At 34.1% G+C, this 16,253-nt stretch overlaps 3 protein-coding genes across 3 annotated transcripts; 1 reads left to right on the forward strand and 2 right to left on the reverse strand.

Moving 5' to 3' along the window:
- Positions 1-2,138: 2,138 nt before the first annotated feature.
- Positions 2,139-6,992, reverse strand: LOC107476946 (serine/threonine-protein kinase GRIK2). Its single transcript, XM_016096896.3, has 13 exons — positions 6,583-6,992; positions 6,148-6,347; positions 5,656-6,040; positions 5,060-5,134; positions 4,934-4,978; positions 4,764-4,838; positions 4,386-4,473; positions 4,112-4,236; positions 3,838-3,933; positions 3,246-3,312; positions 3,029-3,144; positions 2,840-2,918; positions 2,139-2,760 (listed from the first exon to the last, which is right to left on the reverse strand). Exons 3-13 carry the CDS (start codon positions 5,983-5,985, stop codon positions 2,618-2,620), a joined length of 1,239 nt encoding a protein of 412 aa, XP_015952382.1. The 5' UTR covers positions 5,986-6,040; positions 6,148-6,347; positions 6,583-6,992; the 3' UTR covers positions 2,139-2,617.
- Positions 6,993-9,521: 2,529 nt separating this feature from the next.
- Positions 9,522-11,191, forward strand: LOC107476945 (uncharacterized). Its single transcript, XM_016096895.3, has 2 exons — positions 9,522-10,084; positions 10,270-11,191. The coding sequence occupies exons 1-2, from the start codon at positions 9,526-9,528 to the stop codon at positions 11,007-11,009; spliced, it is 1,299 nt and encodes a 432-aa protein (XP_015952381.2). The 5' UTR covers positions 9,522-9,525; the 3' UTR covers positions 11,010-11,191.
- Positions 11,192-11,410: 219 nt separating this feature from the next.
- Positions 11,411-16,249, reverse strand: LOC107477099 (beta-galactosidase 8-like). Its single transcript, XM_016097063.3, has 18 exons — positions 16,067-16,249; positions 15,630-15,725; positions 15,433-15,545; positions 15,278-15,344; positions 14,970-15,206; positions 14,807-14,895; positions 14,596-14,701; positions 14,417-14,504; positions 14,213-14,331; positions 13,923-14,084; positions 13,542-13,744; positions 13,359-13,459; positions 12,992-13,101; positions 12,760-12,873; positions 12,537-12,638; positions 12,048-12,259; positions 11,637-11,973; positions 11,411-11,518 (listed from the first exon to the last, which is right to left on the reverse strand). Exons 1-18 carry the CDS (start codon positions 16,247-16,249, stop codon positions 11,411-11,413), a joined length of 2,547 nt encoding a protein of 848 aa, XP_015952549.1.
- Between the last annotated feature and the right edge of the window lie 4 nt (positions 16,250-16,253).

The following is a 16,253-nucleotide window of genomic DNA, read 5'->3' on the forward strand; positions in this document are numbered from 1 at the left end:
CTGTCTTGTTAATTAATGTGTTTATTGCCATATTCTATAAATGGTCACCATTTCACTTATGAAAATATTTGGTCTCATTTTCTTTTGGTAACATCATCACTCAGATCTAGAGCTACTAGATTCTTTCATTATTTTATTTTAAGAGTTAGAAACTAGAAAAAAAAAAAAAGAGCATGTGATTCAATCAAGCTTTATTCATTAGGGTGATATTTGGAAGGGGGGAGTGGTGGTGATTCATTCTTTCTTATAATTTCATTTTGTGTGTCAGAAAATCCAAGTGGCTTTTATTCATATTTCAGAGTTTGATGGCTGACACAGGCCATGCCTATGTTATGTTACTAATATATCATGTTCTTCAAAAATCACACCATCTCTTATAATGTGGTCCCTTCTTTTATTTTTCTGTACTTCACCCCCTTCTCACTCTATATATATACATGGAAAAATTTCAAGTCATACTGGTATATCAATAATTTTTAACAGTTGATCTTAATTATAAAAAATATATATAATATATATAATTAAGATCAACAGTTAAAAGTCATTGATACATCGATATGACGGTATACTTGAAAATCTTCGTATATACACACCGAAAGTTTTTAAATGCATCCACACCAGTCTTTTAATAATGTTAACCGTTTATTTAATTAATATATATATATTTTATAATTAATATCAACGATTAAAATTATTGAAATACTGGTATATTTAATATACTTAAAATTTCTTCCATACATATTAGTATATTACTTTCATTATTGAAATATTTTTTATATATTATAAAAAAAATATTTACTCTTTATTAAAAAAGACTCTTCATTATAACATAACTCATACTGAATATTTGTATCTGTTCTTCTTACATTGATTGAAAGATTATTGAAATTAAATTGCAACTATTCATGTAAGAAGGTTTTTTGGCACAAAAAAAACTTATTTTTTGGTATGCAAACCACATTGTTGTTGTAATTGTTTCCTTTACTTATATGTAACTTCTCCAAATATTTTTATTTTTCCATTTTCATTTCTCCAAAATCTTGAAAAGAATGAAAGGAAGGAAGCTCGTTATTTTGCCAATGCACGTTTCCTTGCTTTTTTATTTTTTTCTAATAACAACAAACTTTACTTTGAAAGCAATTTTCTTTGCCTTTTCCACAAATGGTGCAAGATCATGATGCTTGCACACACCCTGGCACTGCATCAACAAAGAGAGATATACACTTGGATAATTTTCTCTATTAATTTAGGTAACCCTACTTGACGGAAAGTCACAAGAATCGTCCCCGATATCCAAATTTTATCATCAAGAATTCGCAACTTTTTGTTCCTATTTCTTGAGCTCAAACTCGAGACTTGTTGAAAAATTTACGAGTTTGTCTACCGCTCGACGAATTCGGTGTTAGTAATTTTGAGAACAGAAATATGAAAACATTGGTTAGGTGGGGTGATGAATGATGATGATAGCACAACAAAAGTGTGTCACTGATTTGTCTCTTTTGGTGGATGAAGTAAACAAGGTAGGGGATAAGGCACATGCAATAAAGGACCAAGTATTTGGGGTCATGCTTCTTTCTTCCTGTTATTTTGTGAATAACCAACTTCACAGATCTATAAGAGATAGCTTCATTGGCCCTACATAACCTTTTCAATAATAATAATAATAATAACAACAATTTAGATTACTTGATACAATGATACTTACAATTTATCAAACTATTTTTAAAATTTCTCCTGATATAACTAGCAAGCCAATGACTAATCTGAACTTCATTTAAGGTTTGTCACTAGTCAATTAAGTATCGTATACATAGACTAAAATTCGAACTCTCGACACTCACTTAAACGAACGAGTGAACTAAATCAGTTAACCACTTGACTAACTTGTGCGAACTAAATCAGTTAACCACTTGACTAACCCAAGTTAGGCTTGCAATTTATCAAACTGACTAGAGCTAGATTCTAGATGTAATATAAATATATAATATATGTATAGTTAGATTCATTAAACAGATTCATTAAACAAGTAAAAAAATTCATGATCACAATAATATCAGACTAATAAAACTAGTCAATCATTAGTAAAATATAAAGTAAAATATTCATCTCTCTGCAATCTTGCTATTTGCTAATAGACATGTGATTAAACAGTAAAATAAAATCCATAGCATTACTAATCATTCCACTCCAATACAAAATCATCAATCTACAAAGACCCATTAAATTCCTTGGGCTCCAGTTCACCACAATCCTATAACTCTGAATTTTGATGATCCTGTGAAAAGGATGAATCTTTAAACCAAAATGCATGGAATACACAGAAACATTGCCTAGAAACTTGGAACTCAAAAACTCAAACATTGTAAAGAGCCGGATACAAGATCTCATTCTCTCCTCTCCTAAGTCCCTAGACACCAAATTCTTCCACACAAAAACACAAACCAACATTCTCTTCCTTCCGCGCTTACCATCGCATCGCCTTTCTTAAATTCCAAGACAAAGATTCCTTCAAGACTACCCTGCTAAAATCATAACATGCCAGAAAAAGAGTTAAAAGGCGATTAATTCCTGGGCTATTTATGCTATACATAAACCAAACCCAAAAACCTAAGAATATTTAGTCAGTAGTATTGTTTTCGTTGCTTTCTTGACCAAAGCGCTTCCTTCTGCACCAACATAGGTACTCAGGAATTGGCCCATCATCTCCAACGACCCAGCTATGTGCCGCAACATCACTCAGAGTCATCCTAAGTTTTGGGTCTGCAGAATACAAATTTTAATTGAGAACCACATAATTGTGTTGGTTTACGAGGAAAACCAAAATGCTTAGTTCATATACCTTTCAAAAGTAGTCCTTCTATTAGGTTCTTTACATGTGGGTTCAGATCATTTGGGAGTATTATTGGATTATTGACTATCTGGGATCACAGAAAATGGAATAGTAACATTCATTACGCATGCTGAAAAGATGTATCATGATGTGGCCCGGGGAGGGGGGGGGTGATCATATATATTATATATTGCTTACTCTGTCATATGTATCTTGAAGTGTGTCCCCAAGGAAGGGGTATTCACCCAATATCATACAGTATAAAGTAACTCCTACTGCCCATGTGTCAGCTGCTTTGCCACGATAGGTAAGACCTAGAACATAGAACATATCAACAGACACGAAACAGTGGTGGGATATAGGGCATTTCATTGCTGCAAGGGGCAAGAGAAATAAGATTGTAAAGAAAACCAACCTAGAATACATTCTGGTGCTGTAAAGACGGGAGTGCCAGGTGAACGGCGAAGCTCATCATTATCATCCTATAAAATGAGACCAATTACGGGATACCACATTAGTTACAAGGACATATCCTAATGCACCCACAATGTCACCAACATCTATCAAGAGGTGTGCATAGATCTTGTCAACATACCACACACAGAAAGGAACAAGTTCAAAATGTAATAATATATTCTTGACAACTACTTGCTTTCTTTTCTAAAGAGATGCCAGAATCATATAATTAGAAATAAGACAGAACAGGAGAAAACCCAAAAAAAATTTTTAAAAAGAAAAAAGAAAGTCTCTCTCTACCCTTAGGTCACTGAAGCAATGACCAATCACATGATCCCATGTTAACTATTTCAGTTCAGGATAAAAGACAATTAACACTCAAGTTATATTTGATATTTCAAGTGCTTATGAAGTATATTAATCAACTTCTAATCTTTTGGGTGGTCACATCTAAGTACATTCCAAATACACTAGTCTCCCTATGTAAACTCATCAGCTTTCATAAGTTCCTAGTAATCAAATTAACATTTGAGCTAAGTAATTTACTGTACCTCAACAGCCTGGCTGACACTGAAATCCCCTATTTTTACTGTTCCATGACGTGTAATCAGCAGATTATCAGGTTTAATATCCCCGTGTACTATGTTCTGCATTTTGAAAAACCAAAAGTAACCTTCAAATTATTGTTATAAAAAATGAAACAAACCAACCCAACTTGGTTAAAAAATAATCAAATCAAATTAACCCAATTTTTTTTGGTTCTTTTTGTGGGGGGGGGGATCTTTAATCAACATTAACTTCAAAAGAATGATTGAGAATCATTACATGAGCATGGAGATACGACAATCCAGAAACTATATCCCGCAAGTATCTCCTAGCAGTCTCATCACCTAAGGCACAAGCACGGCCTGTACCCTCACAAACCCACTTGCCTTCCACATATTCAAGTACTGTATAAGAAACAAAATCCGCAATCAAGCAAAGGATTTCAAAAAAGGTTCATTAACTTAAGGCTGTCATACAAAACTTTCAGGAATCTGATTATTGGCATTCAATCGTCAAATAACAAAAGCAAAAAGAAGCATCTAATCATAAATACCCATGTAGAAGTGATCTGACTCAGGATCATCAATCACCTCAATAAGATTGACTATATTAGGATGCCCTAGCATTTTCATAATTTGTACCTGAAATAAAAAATGTCTGCCTTTTAGCCTACCGCAGAGACGGTAGAACAACAGCCAAAACAATCAAGGAAGGAAATGTAATCCTAATGCTGTGTGTGTGTGTGTGTGTGTATATACATAAAGGGATCAACTAGGAAGCAAAATAAAATGCAAATACTATATGTGCAGCACTGTATAAACAGGATCAGAGGTGAAAAAAGATGACATAAGACATGTATGGATAAAAAAATTGAAACGTGCACATTTTACTAACCCTCCAGCAGAGTCAAAGATATACAACAGAAGAATACCTCACGTAGAACATCAGACATGGCTGTCTCAGAGGGTGCAACTCGAAGCTTCAGTAGATGAGACTTGTGAAAGGACTGCAGTCAAAGATTTTTAGCTCAATAACTGATCAACTGCACCCTATTTGCCGTGATGAAGTAGTCTTCCTACTCGTACCAGAAACTATCCTTACCTTAATTGCATAATGCTTTCCATCAATGGAGTTTCGATAAAGCGCCTGCCATATATGTAAAGAAAGAAGCTCAGGAAATCCACATTCATTGAGAGACAGTATAGTACAACGAAACCCTAAGCTTACCACTTTCCCATAGCTACCAGAACCGATCTTATATTCACGAACATACTGATTAATCATCTTGGTCCCATTGTCATCCTAAGAAAAACAGAAGTTCAATAAAGCTTACGATAGATAAGATATGCAATACAATTTTTATCCTGAATATAAATAACCATTCAGAATGGAGCAGATACATTGATGGTACATTAGTTATAGAAAAGGCACATGGTTATAAACCCTGGCAATTTATGGTTAAAATGGCTGAGAAAATATTAAAACAAACCAATTTATTTGGAAAAAAAATCAATACCTAGCCACAACTTCACATCAAATCAGTAAAAAAGAATATATGTCGGAAATAAAACAAACACTTCCAATTAAATCTAGACTTCATTCAAGTAGAAGTTCCATTATACCGATATATAAATAGCTTAATAAATATGTATATGTATATCATGAAGGGGAAAAGGATCTCAAAGCCATCGATGATTCAAAACACAAGGGGGACAGCTAAAAGCCTAAAACCACTACAGTACTCAAGAACATTCACAAACACTATATACCACTAATCAGCCTGGTCTTGGTGTTTCGCAAAGCTGGTCCTACCAAACAATTACCTCTGATCGAACAACTTTGTGAGTCTCCTTAACAGGAAACTTCCTACAAACCAAGTCATTCTCTGCTCTGAAGTTCAAAATATCCTCGGATCGCTTGGGGCGAATTTGCCCATCGCTATCATCTCCACTACTGGAGTTAGCAACATTGTCACCATACATCAGCTCATCATCGTCATCCATGTCATCCATGTCATCATCCAACAACCGCTCCTGGGAGGGATTATGGTTGACATGGCGGGGCTTAGCTCTCTGTCGGCTTTGACTCCTTATGAAGCCGAAGCAATTACAGCAGCCCATTGCAGTGGCAAAAGAAAGAGTCTTACTTAGCATTTGGAGCTAGCACCTTGAAGGTAGTTGGTGTATCTCTCAACCAAAAATTGAAAACCTGAAGGGAAAAAAAAAAAAAGACTTGGTATGCCCCAATTCAAAAGAAACATCTTAGATCTCCAATTCAGCATCTGGATAGGACACTTGAATTGCAATTGTTCTTACCTGATTTGAGATTAAGGGGAGAAAAGAGGGCTTCAGGCCCCACTAAGCTTTGCTATTCCAATGGATGCCATTCAGCTAGGTGGAGAAAACGGCAAGATATACTAAACCCACTACGATTCAAACCCAGCATTGTGATAACTCCAGCTTATATCCAATCTTGCAGGCTCAGCCCACAACTCCCACACGAACAACTCGTTGACCTTCCACATAAAAAAGATGAAATTTTAAACAATTATTACAAAAACAATTATGAAAACAAAAGTGCCCATCAATAAAAAATTTTAAATTGGTTAATGTAAGGAACAATAAAGATGAAAACTATGCATGGAACAATCACAATCCGCCATCTCAATATACGAAAATGACATATTCATTCAAATGGGCAACTTTTAACAAAATATTAAATTATAAGATAAAAAGTGTTGAAAAAGTTACCTCCTTTTATGGGCAAGAACGACAAACTGGGAGTGCCCTATTCCCCCAGTTTCGAAAAACCTAAAAATTCCAGGACGAAATCGAGGGGCTTTTGGAAGCGGGAGAGGCTCAGAAACCCTAATTTGAGAAACTGAATTCCGCAGGAGATGAAATGAGAACGCGATAGAAAAGCCCTAGATCGAGGAAACGATCGATTGAATGAAGCAAAGGGAAGGAATTGAGAAGGGTGAGTGATGAAAAACGGCGATTCAGTGAAATTGAAGAGAGATGATACGAAATAAAATAGGAAAATGAATTGGATCCGCGTCCAAGGAAGTTGTGATTACCCGATTGGGAACGGGATCCCTATTTTCTGAAGAAAAGAATATGATTTTGTTCGAATAGGGTTTGTGATGGTGACAACAAGGCTAGGAGCATTAGGCCGTGTTTGGCAATCATGAAAAAACAGTTTCTGAAATTTTGATAAAAATACGAAATTAAAAAAAAAACTTTATGATTCTAAACTTGAAAAGGTAAAAAAGGAACAATTCATAAACAAAAATAATATATGTTTGAACTTTTATTCATTTAATAATCAGATAAGTGAATTTAATTAAGACTTTTAATCATTAATCTTGCTACTTTATTATTAGTCATGTTATTGTTAAAATTATTTTCACTTAAATTTTTAAACACAAACTAAAAATATAATTATTAAAAATGGTAAAAATCCAGCAGTTGACTTTATGAGAAGTTAATAGTATGAAAATTTAGTCAAATCAATTATATCATCTAACGGCCCTCAATTATCAACTTTACGTGAAGTCAACTGCATCTGAATTTCCACCATCAAAACTATTCTAATATACAAGTTTGCCAAACACATTCGTGTGAGATGTCCTTCTTTTCAAAATAAAAACTAAAAGTTAAATATTAGAGAAAATAATCATTATAAAAAAAATATTCTAATTGATTTTTTTTAAAACTGAAATTAAATCTCAATTTAATTTTTAAAATTATATTATAATTTTAAAATAATCCCTCAAATGTATAGTACTTATTATAATTTAGTTAAATGTATTTGTATTTTTTTCCTACTTTCTTATATATGTACTCATTATCAAAATCTCAAAGGTTTCAGAACTTCAGATTGTGTTCTTCATTTTCGTTCGTTCATTTTTTTATTTTTTATTTTAAAAATAAGAGGTAATGAGACAAGGATGGGTGGCTTGAGTAGCATCAAAATTGGAGTTGACTTACATAAAAATATTGATAGATGGAGCTGTTCCATGCAACATAAAATTATTAAAATATCAATGCCATCAATTTAAGTTTCTTCATAACAACTATACACACGTAAAAACCATGTGCCTACAGCTCATTTAATTGCCAATGCTGTGAACTTTGAAAGGTTTTAATTCAAATAAGTTAGCTTAATTCACAAACCAAAAATATTAATCATACATTTTAACATATATTTTATACTAATAATTAATTTTAATAACTGATTTTGGTGTACACGTAACATAGTCTTTCATATATTATATAACTACTTCATTTTTGATAAGTAGCTTCAAATTGAAGCTTAAAAATAAAAAGATAGCTACATCCCATACAACTAGATTAAAGATTCTATAAAATGCCTCCGATCTTCAATTTCAAGTTATCTTTCATTTCAATAGGAAAAAAAAAAGCTATTTCTTTACATACATTGCATGCCAACTTATATATCATTTAATATTAAATGAGGTATAAATCTCATTTAAATTAAGTTTTCATCTTTTTAATATTAGATAACAGTGAGTTATTATAATATCATCTTTTAGATTGAGTTTCATATAGAGATAGAAAAACAAAATTATATTTAAATTTTTTAAATTTGAGACTGAAATTGATAAAAAAAAGAAAAACGTAAAATATATTTTAAGTTAGAGATTCATATGGAATTGATAGAAAAAAGTTATATTTTTTTTATAAATAATCAATAAATACTTTTCTTTTTCTATTTTCTTAATTTGTATTCATCTACTACTTTGTTGACAGATTATTGGTCAAAGAAAAATTAGTTCTCTAACAAAATTAGAAATAACATTCTTTGAAAAGAAAAGAATTTATTGCCCTTTTAAAAAAAGAGCAATGCTAGGGGGCTAGCAATTTTTGTGATTGTTAGCCATCAATTAGCCATCAATGATGATTTGATGGTGTGAGATTGGTGTGAGATTTCATCTAATGGCTCACCTTCCTCTGCTGGTTACATGCTGGCCAAAATTCAACAAAATTGCTGGTCCCCTAGACTTTTCCTTAAAAAAAATTAATTTTGATGCGTAAAGTAGTCTTACACTGTATCTAATTACTTAATGTTACATCATCAAAAGTAACTACCTTTGTATGAATGGTCATCCAAAAAAACGGTTACCATTACACAATTGTATAAAATATTTTACGGTGCATTAAAATTAAACTCTTTAAAGAATAGAGATTGAAAGATACAGATTATCTATTTATTTATCTCTATATTTATGTTTCAACACTCATAAGACAGAATTTAATTTTGATACACGTAAAGTAATTTTATACGGATATCCAATTACGCAACGTCACATCAGTAAAAATAACTATTTTTCACATTAATCGCGTAAATGGTCATCTAAAAGAATGGATATGATTGCGAAACTGTATAAAACGTTTTGCACCGCATCAAAATTAAAGTCTTAAATGAAATGTAACATTCCCTTTGAGTAGTGATCTAAGTCTCCTTTGGGGGGGAACAATGTTTGAGCATCAAGTTAGTGTTGTGTGTTGATAACTTGGTCAACAAATCACTTTGGAATCTTTCATTCTTGAAAAAAAACTAAGCAATCACAATCTTTTTCTAAATCTTAGGGAAAGGGTTAACAAAGCTTAAGCCGAACTTCAAGTCAATTATGCAAAACCAAAGTTCTATATATATGTATGCTTTCTTTGATGCTTGTTATGTCCATCCAAACACCTCTCAATACATTCAAGCATTTGAAAAACAAATCAAAAGGGGTGGAAAGAAAGCAGAAAAAGGCTCAAACTTGCATCAGCATATCCACCAAGATGGCAAGTAGAAAGTGGACCATCTTGGTGGCATTCTTCATATTGCTTATAGCCATGGAAGCTGCCATTGTGAATGCTCAAGGAAAAGGTAATGGCAATGGCAATGGTGACTATGGCAAAGGGAATGACAAAGGGAATGGTAAGGATAATGGAAAGCAAGATGATAAGGGCAAGAACAAGGACAAGAGCAAGGACAAGAACAAGGACAAGGGGAAGGGGGAAGAGAAGCCTCCAAAGAAGAACTATGATGAATCTTCAGACTATGAGAAGCTTTCACCTCTGCCATCCGGACAAGAGCGAGGTTTCTGTAAGGCGAAAACTGCTTGCCAGTTCAAGACACTCGTGTGTCCGGCCGAGTGTAACCAAAGGAAGCCAAAGAAGAACAAGCAGCAGAAGGGTTGTTTCTTGGATTGTAGCAGCAAATGTGAAGCCACTTGCAAGTGTAGGTTTTCTAATTCATAGGAAGAATCTGCTATTTAGTTTAATTTTGATTAAGAAGTTTAATTTTGATTAGATAGATGTAAGCATTAATTATCTCCTGGTAACTTGATCAAGAAGTAACATATGTATGTAGTTAGAACAAGAAGTGTGTTGAATTCATGTTGAGTTTGATTGTTTCTTTGGCAGATAGAAAAGCTAACTGTGATGGATATGGCTCTCTTTGTTATGATCCTCGCTTCGTTGGAGGTGATGGTGTTATGTTCTACTTCCATGGCGCCAAGGGAGGAAACTTTGCCATAGTATCCGACCATGACTTCCAAATCAATGCTCACTTCATTGGAACTCGGCCACAAGGAAGGACTCGCGACTACACATGGGTGCAGGCTCTTGCTGTGATGTTTGACTCACACACTCTTGACATTGCAGCTAGGAGAGTATCTCAATGGGATGACAAAGTTGACACTCTCATAGTGAAGTGGGATGGTAAATTAGTTAGCATTCCGACCGATGGAGAAGCCGAATGGAGGGCTAATGGTGATGACAGGGAAGTGATCATTGAGAGAACTGATGATACAAACAGTTTGAGAGTGACAGTTTCTGGTTTGGTTGAAATGGACATAAGGGCAAGGCCAATTGGAGAAAAAGAGAACAAGGTTCACAACTATCAATTGCCATCAGATGATGCTTTTGCTCATCTTGAGACACAATTCAGGTTCAAGAACCTTTCAGATTCTGTTGAAGGTATTTTGGGACAGACTTATAGGCCTAACTATGTTAGCACTGTCAAGAAAGGGGTTGCTATGCCCATGATGGGTGGTGAGGACAAGTATGAGACTAGGACTCTCTATTCGACTACCTGCAAACTCTGCCGGTTCGAGAGGCCAACTGAGATTGCTTCAACTGAAGGATTGATTGCTCAGTACTGATATCATATAATCAATCATGAAGACAAAAATAACATGATCTAATTGCTGTCATACTTGTTTTGTTTTGGTTTGTGTTTGTATTTTTCTATAGACAAATAAGGGCCTAAGAAAAATGTTGCCCAAGATCATTATTTTCATAAATTCTATGTGTGCTAAAAATATGAAGAACCATTTTTCTTTTAGTTCTCTCCTTTTCATTTCAAGTTACAATATAATGTTTTAATTTGTCATTCTTTACTCTTGTTTACTACTGAGAAAACTGACATCAATATGGATTTGTTTATAAAATATTAATAACAATTTACTTCTAGCTAATCAGAATCATTTTCTTCTGAGATTCTTGGGCTATGCTCTTCAGCAAGTCCAAGTCATGAAGTAGCAAGAATCTTGAAGCAACATGTCTACATACAAGAAGCTTCAACAGCAAGTCTTTTAGTCACTCCTTTACACGGATCTCCGAATGTGTTAACCGATACATTGATGTTACAACTGCTTGATCCAATGCAAGCCTGTTAGAAAAAAGCTCGGCCGAGTCAGTTAAATCGAAAGAAAAACATTATGAACTGATGCAGTGTCTTATACAATGTGAGTACACATAACTCAAACTGCAAAAAAGCTAGATGGTACCTTTTGCACAATGTATAGAGCACTATTGCTGCTGCAGCTTCCATGGTTGAAGTTTCCACAAGTTCCATAAGGTGTTCCAAAACTCGCGAATTTAATGGAAGAGATCACCTGATTAGGATAAGGGCAGTCCAGTGACAACACTGGCCCTGCTTTTCTCCCTGATTCTGTGTCTGAATTCCACAAGGCTATTGGTGGAGGGTGAGATTCAGATATATATGAACACACACTTCCTATCTGCTTTCTAGCAAAAGATATTTTTGTAGGATCACCTCCACTTTCCTCAAACAATACAAGAGTGTTGTTGTCTGATTTTAACCATGATCTTGGTACATGGTATCTGCAAGATCATTGAATCAATCAATATCCAACACTAATACTAATAGGATTACTTTCAAATCATCTTGAACTTACAATGTCTGTGATGGTTTTCCACAGTTCCTGAGACATTTGGATTGATAATAGTACCCTCTATAGTCACATGAGTTGGTACAACCAGAATTTGGAGAGACATATGTAGGCCAGTATCTTCCAATGCTCTGTCCATTCACCCAAGCCTCTCCTTTCCCCATCCCGGTGAAGTCGATTGCAACCAGATCATTGCCAGAGGGAGCAACAAAGTTTGTCTAATATCAACATGTATATGATCATTAAGTTAGAAACAGTTAGAGATATAACTATTCGTGTGCCTCCTCTTATCAGTTTAAACTTTTCGAAGAAATGGTTTCTTGACAGAAACATATCAGTATTATTATTTTGTCCAATAGTAGTTTTCCCTTTATTTTCATTGCAGCAAGGAATTGAGATATGAAGATATACATATATATACAACAAGTTGCAGATTATTCTGATAAATTACTCTTATATTGTCAAGTGTGGACATTTAATCTTCTAAGAGATTACCTTGTACCATGTTAGTGATTGATTCTTAGGTAAGGTAGATTGTGAATTCAACTGTCCAGCATTTCCACTAGACAGACCTAAGTCTTCACCAAGAAGGCCTACCTGAATTCAGTAAAATACAGAATCTTAATATGCATATTATATGGTTTTAGATTAGAAATTAAAAAAAAAGGAAACCAGAAGAAGAACAATAATAGGCTATAAGAAAAAAGGTGAGAAGAACCTGATAAGTCCATTGTTGGGAGGAGAGATCAATAGTACTTCCATTCTTCAATCCTTTCAATGTTACTGGTCCAGTGATTCCAGCACCCCATGTGTCAAAAAATGCTCCAAAGTTCTTATATATATATGTACAAGGTTCACATTAGATTACTATATATAGTATAGAAATGACTTCTTAACAAAGGCAATGCAAAATGCAAATCAAAATTTCATTTTTGTTTAAAATGTTGTACCTGAAGTCCTACAGTTAAACTCAAGAGGTCAATTGTGTTCTTTCCAGTTACAAGTGTGACAGGAATGTCGACGTTGACAGTGGCATTGGTGTTGTTGCCAGTTCCACCCCCTGAAAAGTTCTCAGAAGTGTCATAGACAAGAATAGTTAGATAATCTATGAAATATTTAATTAAGAGAAGAAAAAATTGAACTGAAAATTCTAGGAAGGAACAACCATGAAAAGTGGTCTAGTTTTATTTCAGATCAACCTTGATTGTTGGAACTTTGCAACATTATCATTTTCTTATAACAATTTTAAAGCATTTCAAAAGAGGTTTGAGGTATACATAATGGCGAAAAATCGAAACTTATTATATATAACTTTACCTGCAAGCTTCCCATTTATGAAAGCATAAAGGGCATGACCAAGGGATTCAATGTGAAGAACAGTTTGAGAACCAGCATCATCACCATCTTCAAGATCAATGCTTCAAAAACAGAAAATATCATGAAAATATGTCATCATGGTGTAAAGCATTGAAGGTCAGAAGAAAGCTTTGTCCTATGTACCTTAATGAGTACCAAAAATAGTCACTTCTATCAGCAGTGGTGTTTATTTGCTCTAGCAATCCAAACTTTGAGAATGAATCATTCTTTGAAATTCCAATTGGTTCACTAATCCAACTCCATCCCAAGCTATCATTTTCCAAAGAACCAACATCTTGTTTTAAAGACTCAGCTCTGAATATTGAAACTGTGGATGCAGAATTAATCTGTCACAACAAAAATATCTTTAGTCTATGATAATTATTTCTTAGGATTTAAAACAAGACAAAGTATATAGACCTTAGTACACATTTTAAATATTGATTATTAACTCTGATCAATTGATGATCTAAATAATTTGAGTACACATTGTTTAATTTTATTGAAATGTTGTATGAGGCAAACCTTTGCAGTATTAAACACAACATTCTTGCAGTCTGGTAAGATGCTCACTGACCATGCCGGCAACCGATACGAGTTGCCGCTAAAATTCACAGTCACATCAATTGTAGTATTGATGTTAGCAAGGAAAGCAGCACACACATTATCTGTTTTGTAAACTGCAACCTGAGAACTCAAAGAGCAGAAACCATAAAGCATATAAAGATGATTTAATAAGATATTAGAAACATAATAAGCTTGAAGAAATTTAAGAAAATCTGATATAAGTTTTAAAAAGTGCTACTCATATATACCTCTATATTTGGATCAAGAGATGTAACTGCTGGATCAGTAGCAATCAATGCTTCTTCACAAAGCTTTATGGAATCATGCAAATCTTTAAGGTGTCCCCACTTAGGCTGTCTAATGATTCCTGCATTAGATATATTGATTAAATTTGAGATTCTCTTTAGAACCAAACTAAGATAAATAAATAAATAAATAAATAAATATCATACCATATTCATCAAGTGGTGCATCATAGTCATAACTAGTAGCAACAAAAGGTCCACCTGTGGTTCTACCAAAATTGGTTCCTCCATGATACTGTTTCACATCAAAACTTTGTGCTATCAACTCAATTCCTTTCTCAGATACATATAATAACAAACTTAAAAGATATCATAGGTTTTAATACCATATAGTAGTTCATAAAAGTTCCACCCAGTTGATAAAATCTTGCCACAGCAAATGCAAGATCTTCCACAGGTCTGTAAGGTACAGCTCCACCATAATAAAGAAACCTGCCATTGCAAATCAAAGAATTCAAAGTCACTTAGACCCTTTTTTTCGGTCTTTATCCGCGCTCTATTATCAAGAATCTAACTAACTTAGCTCGAGTAACTAACCATCCGTTATAGCCCTCGGTCCAAATCTTCGGCTTAGCATTAGAGTTTGGTGTGAACTGATCGCAGTAAAATCCATTGCATGTGTCAATCTAGCAATTAACATGTATAATAATTAAGATTAATGAAGATAGATTTAAATTAAGGATGCTTAATAATTACATACAATTGGATTAGGAGCATCTGCTTGCATGCACATAACCCAGGGGACACCAGTATCAAGAGAAGTAGCCATTGATGCTGCCCATTTTATGTAAGGTTTTGCTGCAGGACCATAGGCCCAATCAACATCTCCATACTCATTTTCAATCTGTGATAAGATAATAGGTCCTCCTTGTGAGGCATAGAGGCTCTCTTGCTTCATCATGTTGACAATCTTGGCAGTGAATCTCTTCATCTCTGCCTGAAGGAACAAATTTTTGAATTATTATTACTTATCACATGAATTAAGTATATATATATGTAAGGACTAACCTTAAATGGTTCATTATCAGTTCGAAACTTAATCCCTGGAATGAAATGCAGCCAAATAGGGAAACCCCTGTCACAAGTAAAACAAAATTATGCATGAAACTTGCTTAGCTCATAAAAGATTATGGAAATTAGATCAAGGATCCAACAATTTGTACCCGTAGTTCCATTCAGCACAGACATATGGACCGATTCGCAGATGAACATATAGACCTGCTGCTGCCACTTCCTTTACAAATTTGACCAAATCACTCCTTCCTTCAAAATTATACTGCAAAAAAGTTGCATACAAATTCTTAGAACATAAGAAGCAATATCAAACTAGTAACTAAGTTGGTAACAAAATAAACTGCACCTGGCCTCGAATTGGTTCGTGTAGGTTCCAGAAAACATAGGTCTCAATCACATCAACTCCTCCATCTTTGGATCTCTGGATAAGGTCTGGCCACATCTGTAACCAACACAAGCACATAAATTCCTACATATACAACACTGTTCTTGATGTTCATAGTTTCATTTCATAGACATGCAAGTTTTTGTTTGAGATATATATGATATTTGTGATTGACTATTCTTTCTTGTATCCTAAGCTAACACACACTACTTAGTTACTAATTAGATAGATTTCACTTACTCTAAGTTCATACTCCATACCTTATACTACTCACTAATTAACGAGTTGTCGACTCATATCTTATCTATTACTGAATAGGATTTAGTTTAAGATTTATTTAAATTTTCTCTACGTCCTATCCAGTAATGAATAAGGTATGAGTCGGCATAATTCGATACCTCAGGAGTGCTACGAGGGTAATGAATGGAACCAGAAATCAACACCCTACGGTTGCCATCAATGATCAATGCTCTGTGATCATATGTCACATTGGCACAAAATGTAGCTGCTGGTGCATAAATGGCAAGGAACCAAAGAAAAATGAACTGATCAACCTTCTTTACAATCATTGCTGCTACCATTTTA

The sequence above is a fragment of the Arachis duranensis genome, chromosome 3, assembly GCF_000817695.3.
Source record: "Arachis duranensis cultivar V14167 chromosome 3, aradu.V14167.gnm2.J7QH, whole genome shotgun sequence".
NCBI classification, from domain to species: Eukaryota; Viridiplantae; Streptophyta; class Magnoliopsida; order Fabales; family Fabaceae; genus Arachis; species Arachis duranensis.

What these genes read in the sequence shown, in the direction of transcription:
- LOC107476946 (XM_016096896.3), bottom strand. Translation starts at nt 5,985, where the DNA reads ATGCTAAGTAAGACTCTTTCTTTTGCCACTGCAATGGGCTGCTGTAAT. An exon ending in ACAAAGTTGTTCGATCAGAG is followed by an intron (nt 5,135 to 5,655) that starts GTAATTGTTTGG and finishes TGTTTTTCTTAG; the next exon opens with GATGACAATGGGACCAAGAT. An exon ending in GAAAGCATTATGCAATTAAG is followed by an intron (nt 4,839 to 4,933) that starts GTAAGGATAGTT and finishes CTTTGACTGCAG; the next exon opens with TCCTTTCACAAGTCTCATCT.
- LOC107476945 (XM_016096895.3), top strand. Translation starts at nt 9,526, where the DNA reads ATGCTTGTTATGTCCATCCAAACACCTCTCAATACATTCAAGCATTTG. An exon ending in ATGTGAAGCCACTTGCAAGT is followed by an intron (nt 10,085 to 10,269) that starts GTAGGTTTTCTA and finishes TTTCTTTGGCAG; the next exon opens with ATAGAAAAGCTAACTGTGAT.
- LOC107477099 (XM_016097063.3), bottom strand. Translation starts at nt 16,249, where the DNA reads ATGGTAGCAGCAATGATTGTAAAGAAGGTTGATCAGTTCATTTTTCTT. An exon ending in TTGTGTTTAATACTGCAAAG is followed by an intron (nt 13,745 to 13,922) that starts GTTTGCCTCATA and finishes TTGTTGTGACAG; the next exon opens with ATTAATTCTGCATCCACAGT. An exon ending in AATCACTAACATGGTACAAG is followed by an intron (nt 12,260 to 12,536) that starts GTAATCTCTTAG and finishes TGTTGATATTAG; the next exon opens with ACAAACTTTGTTGCTCCCTC.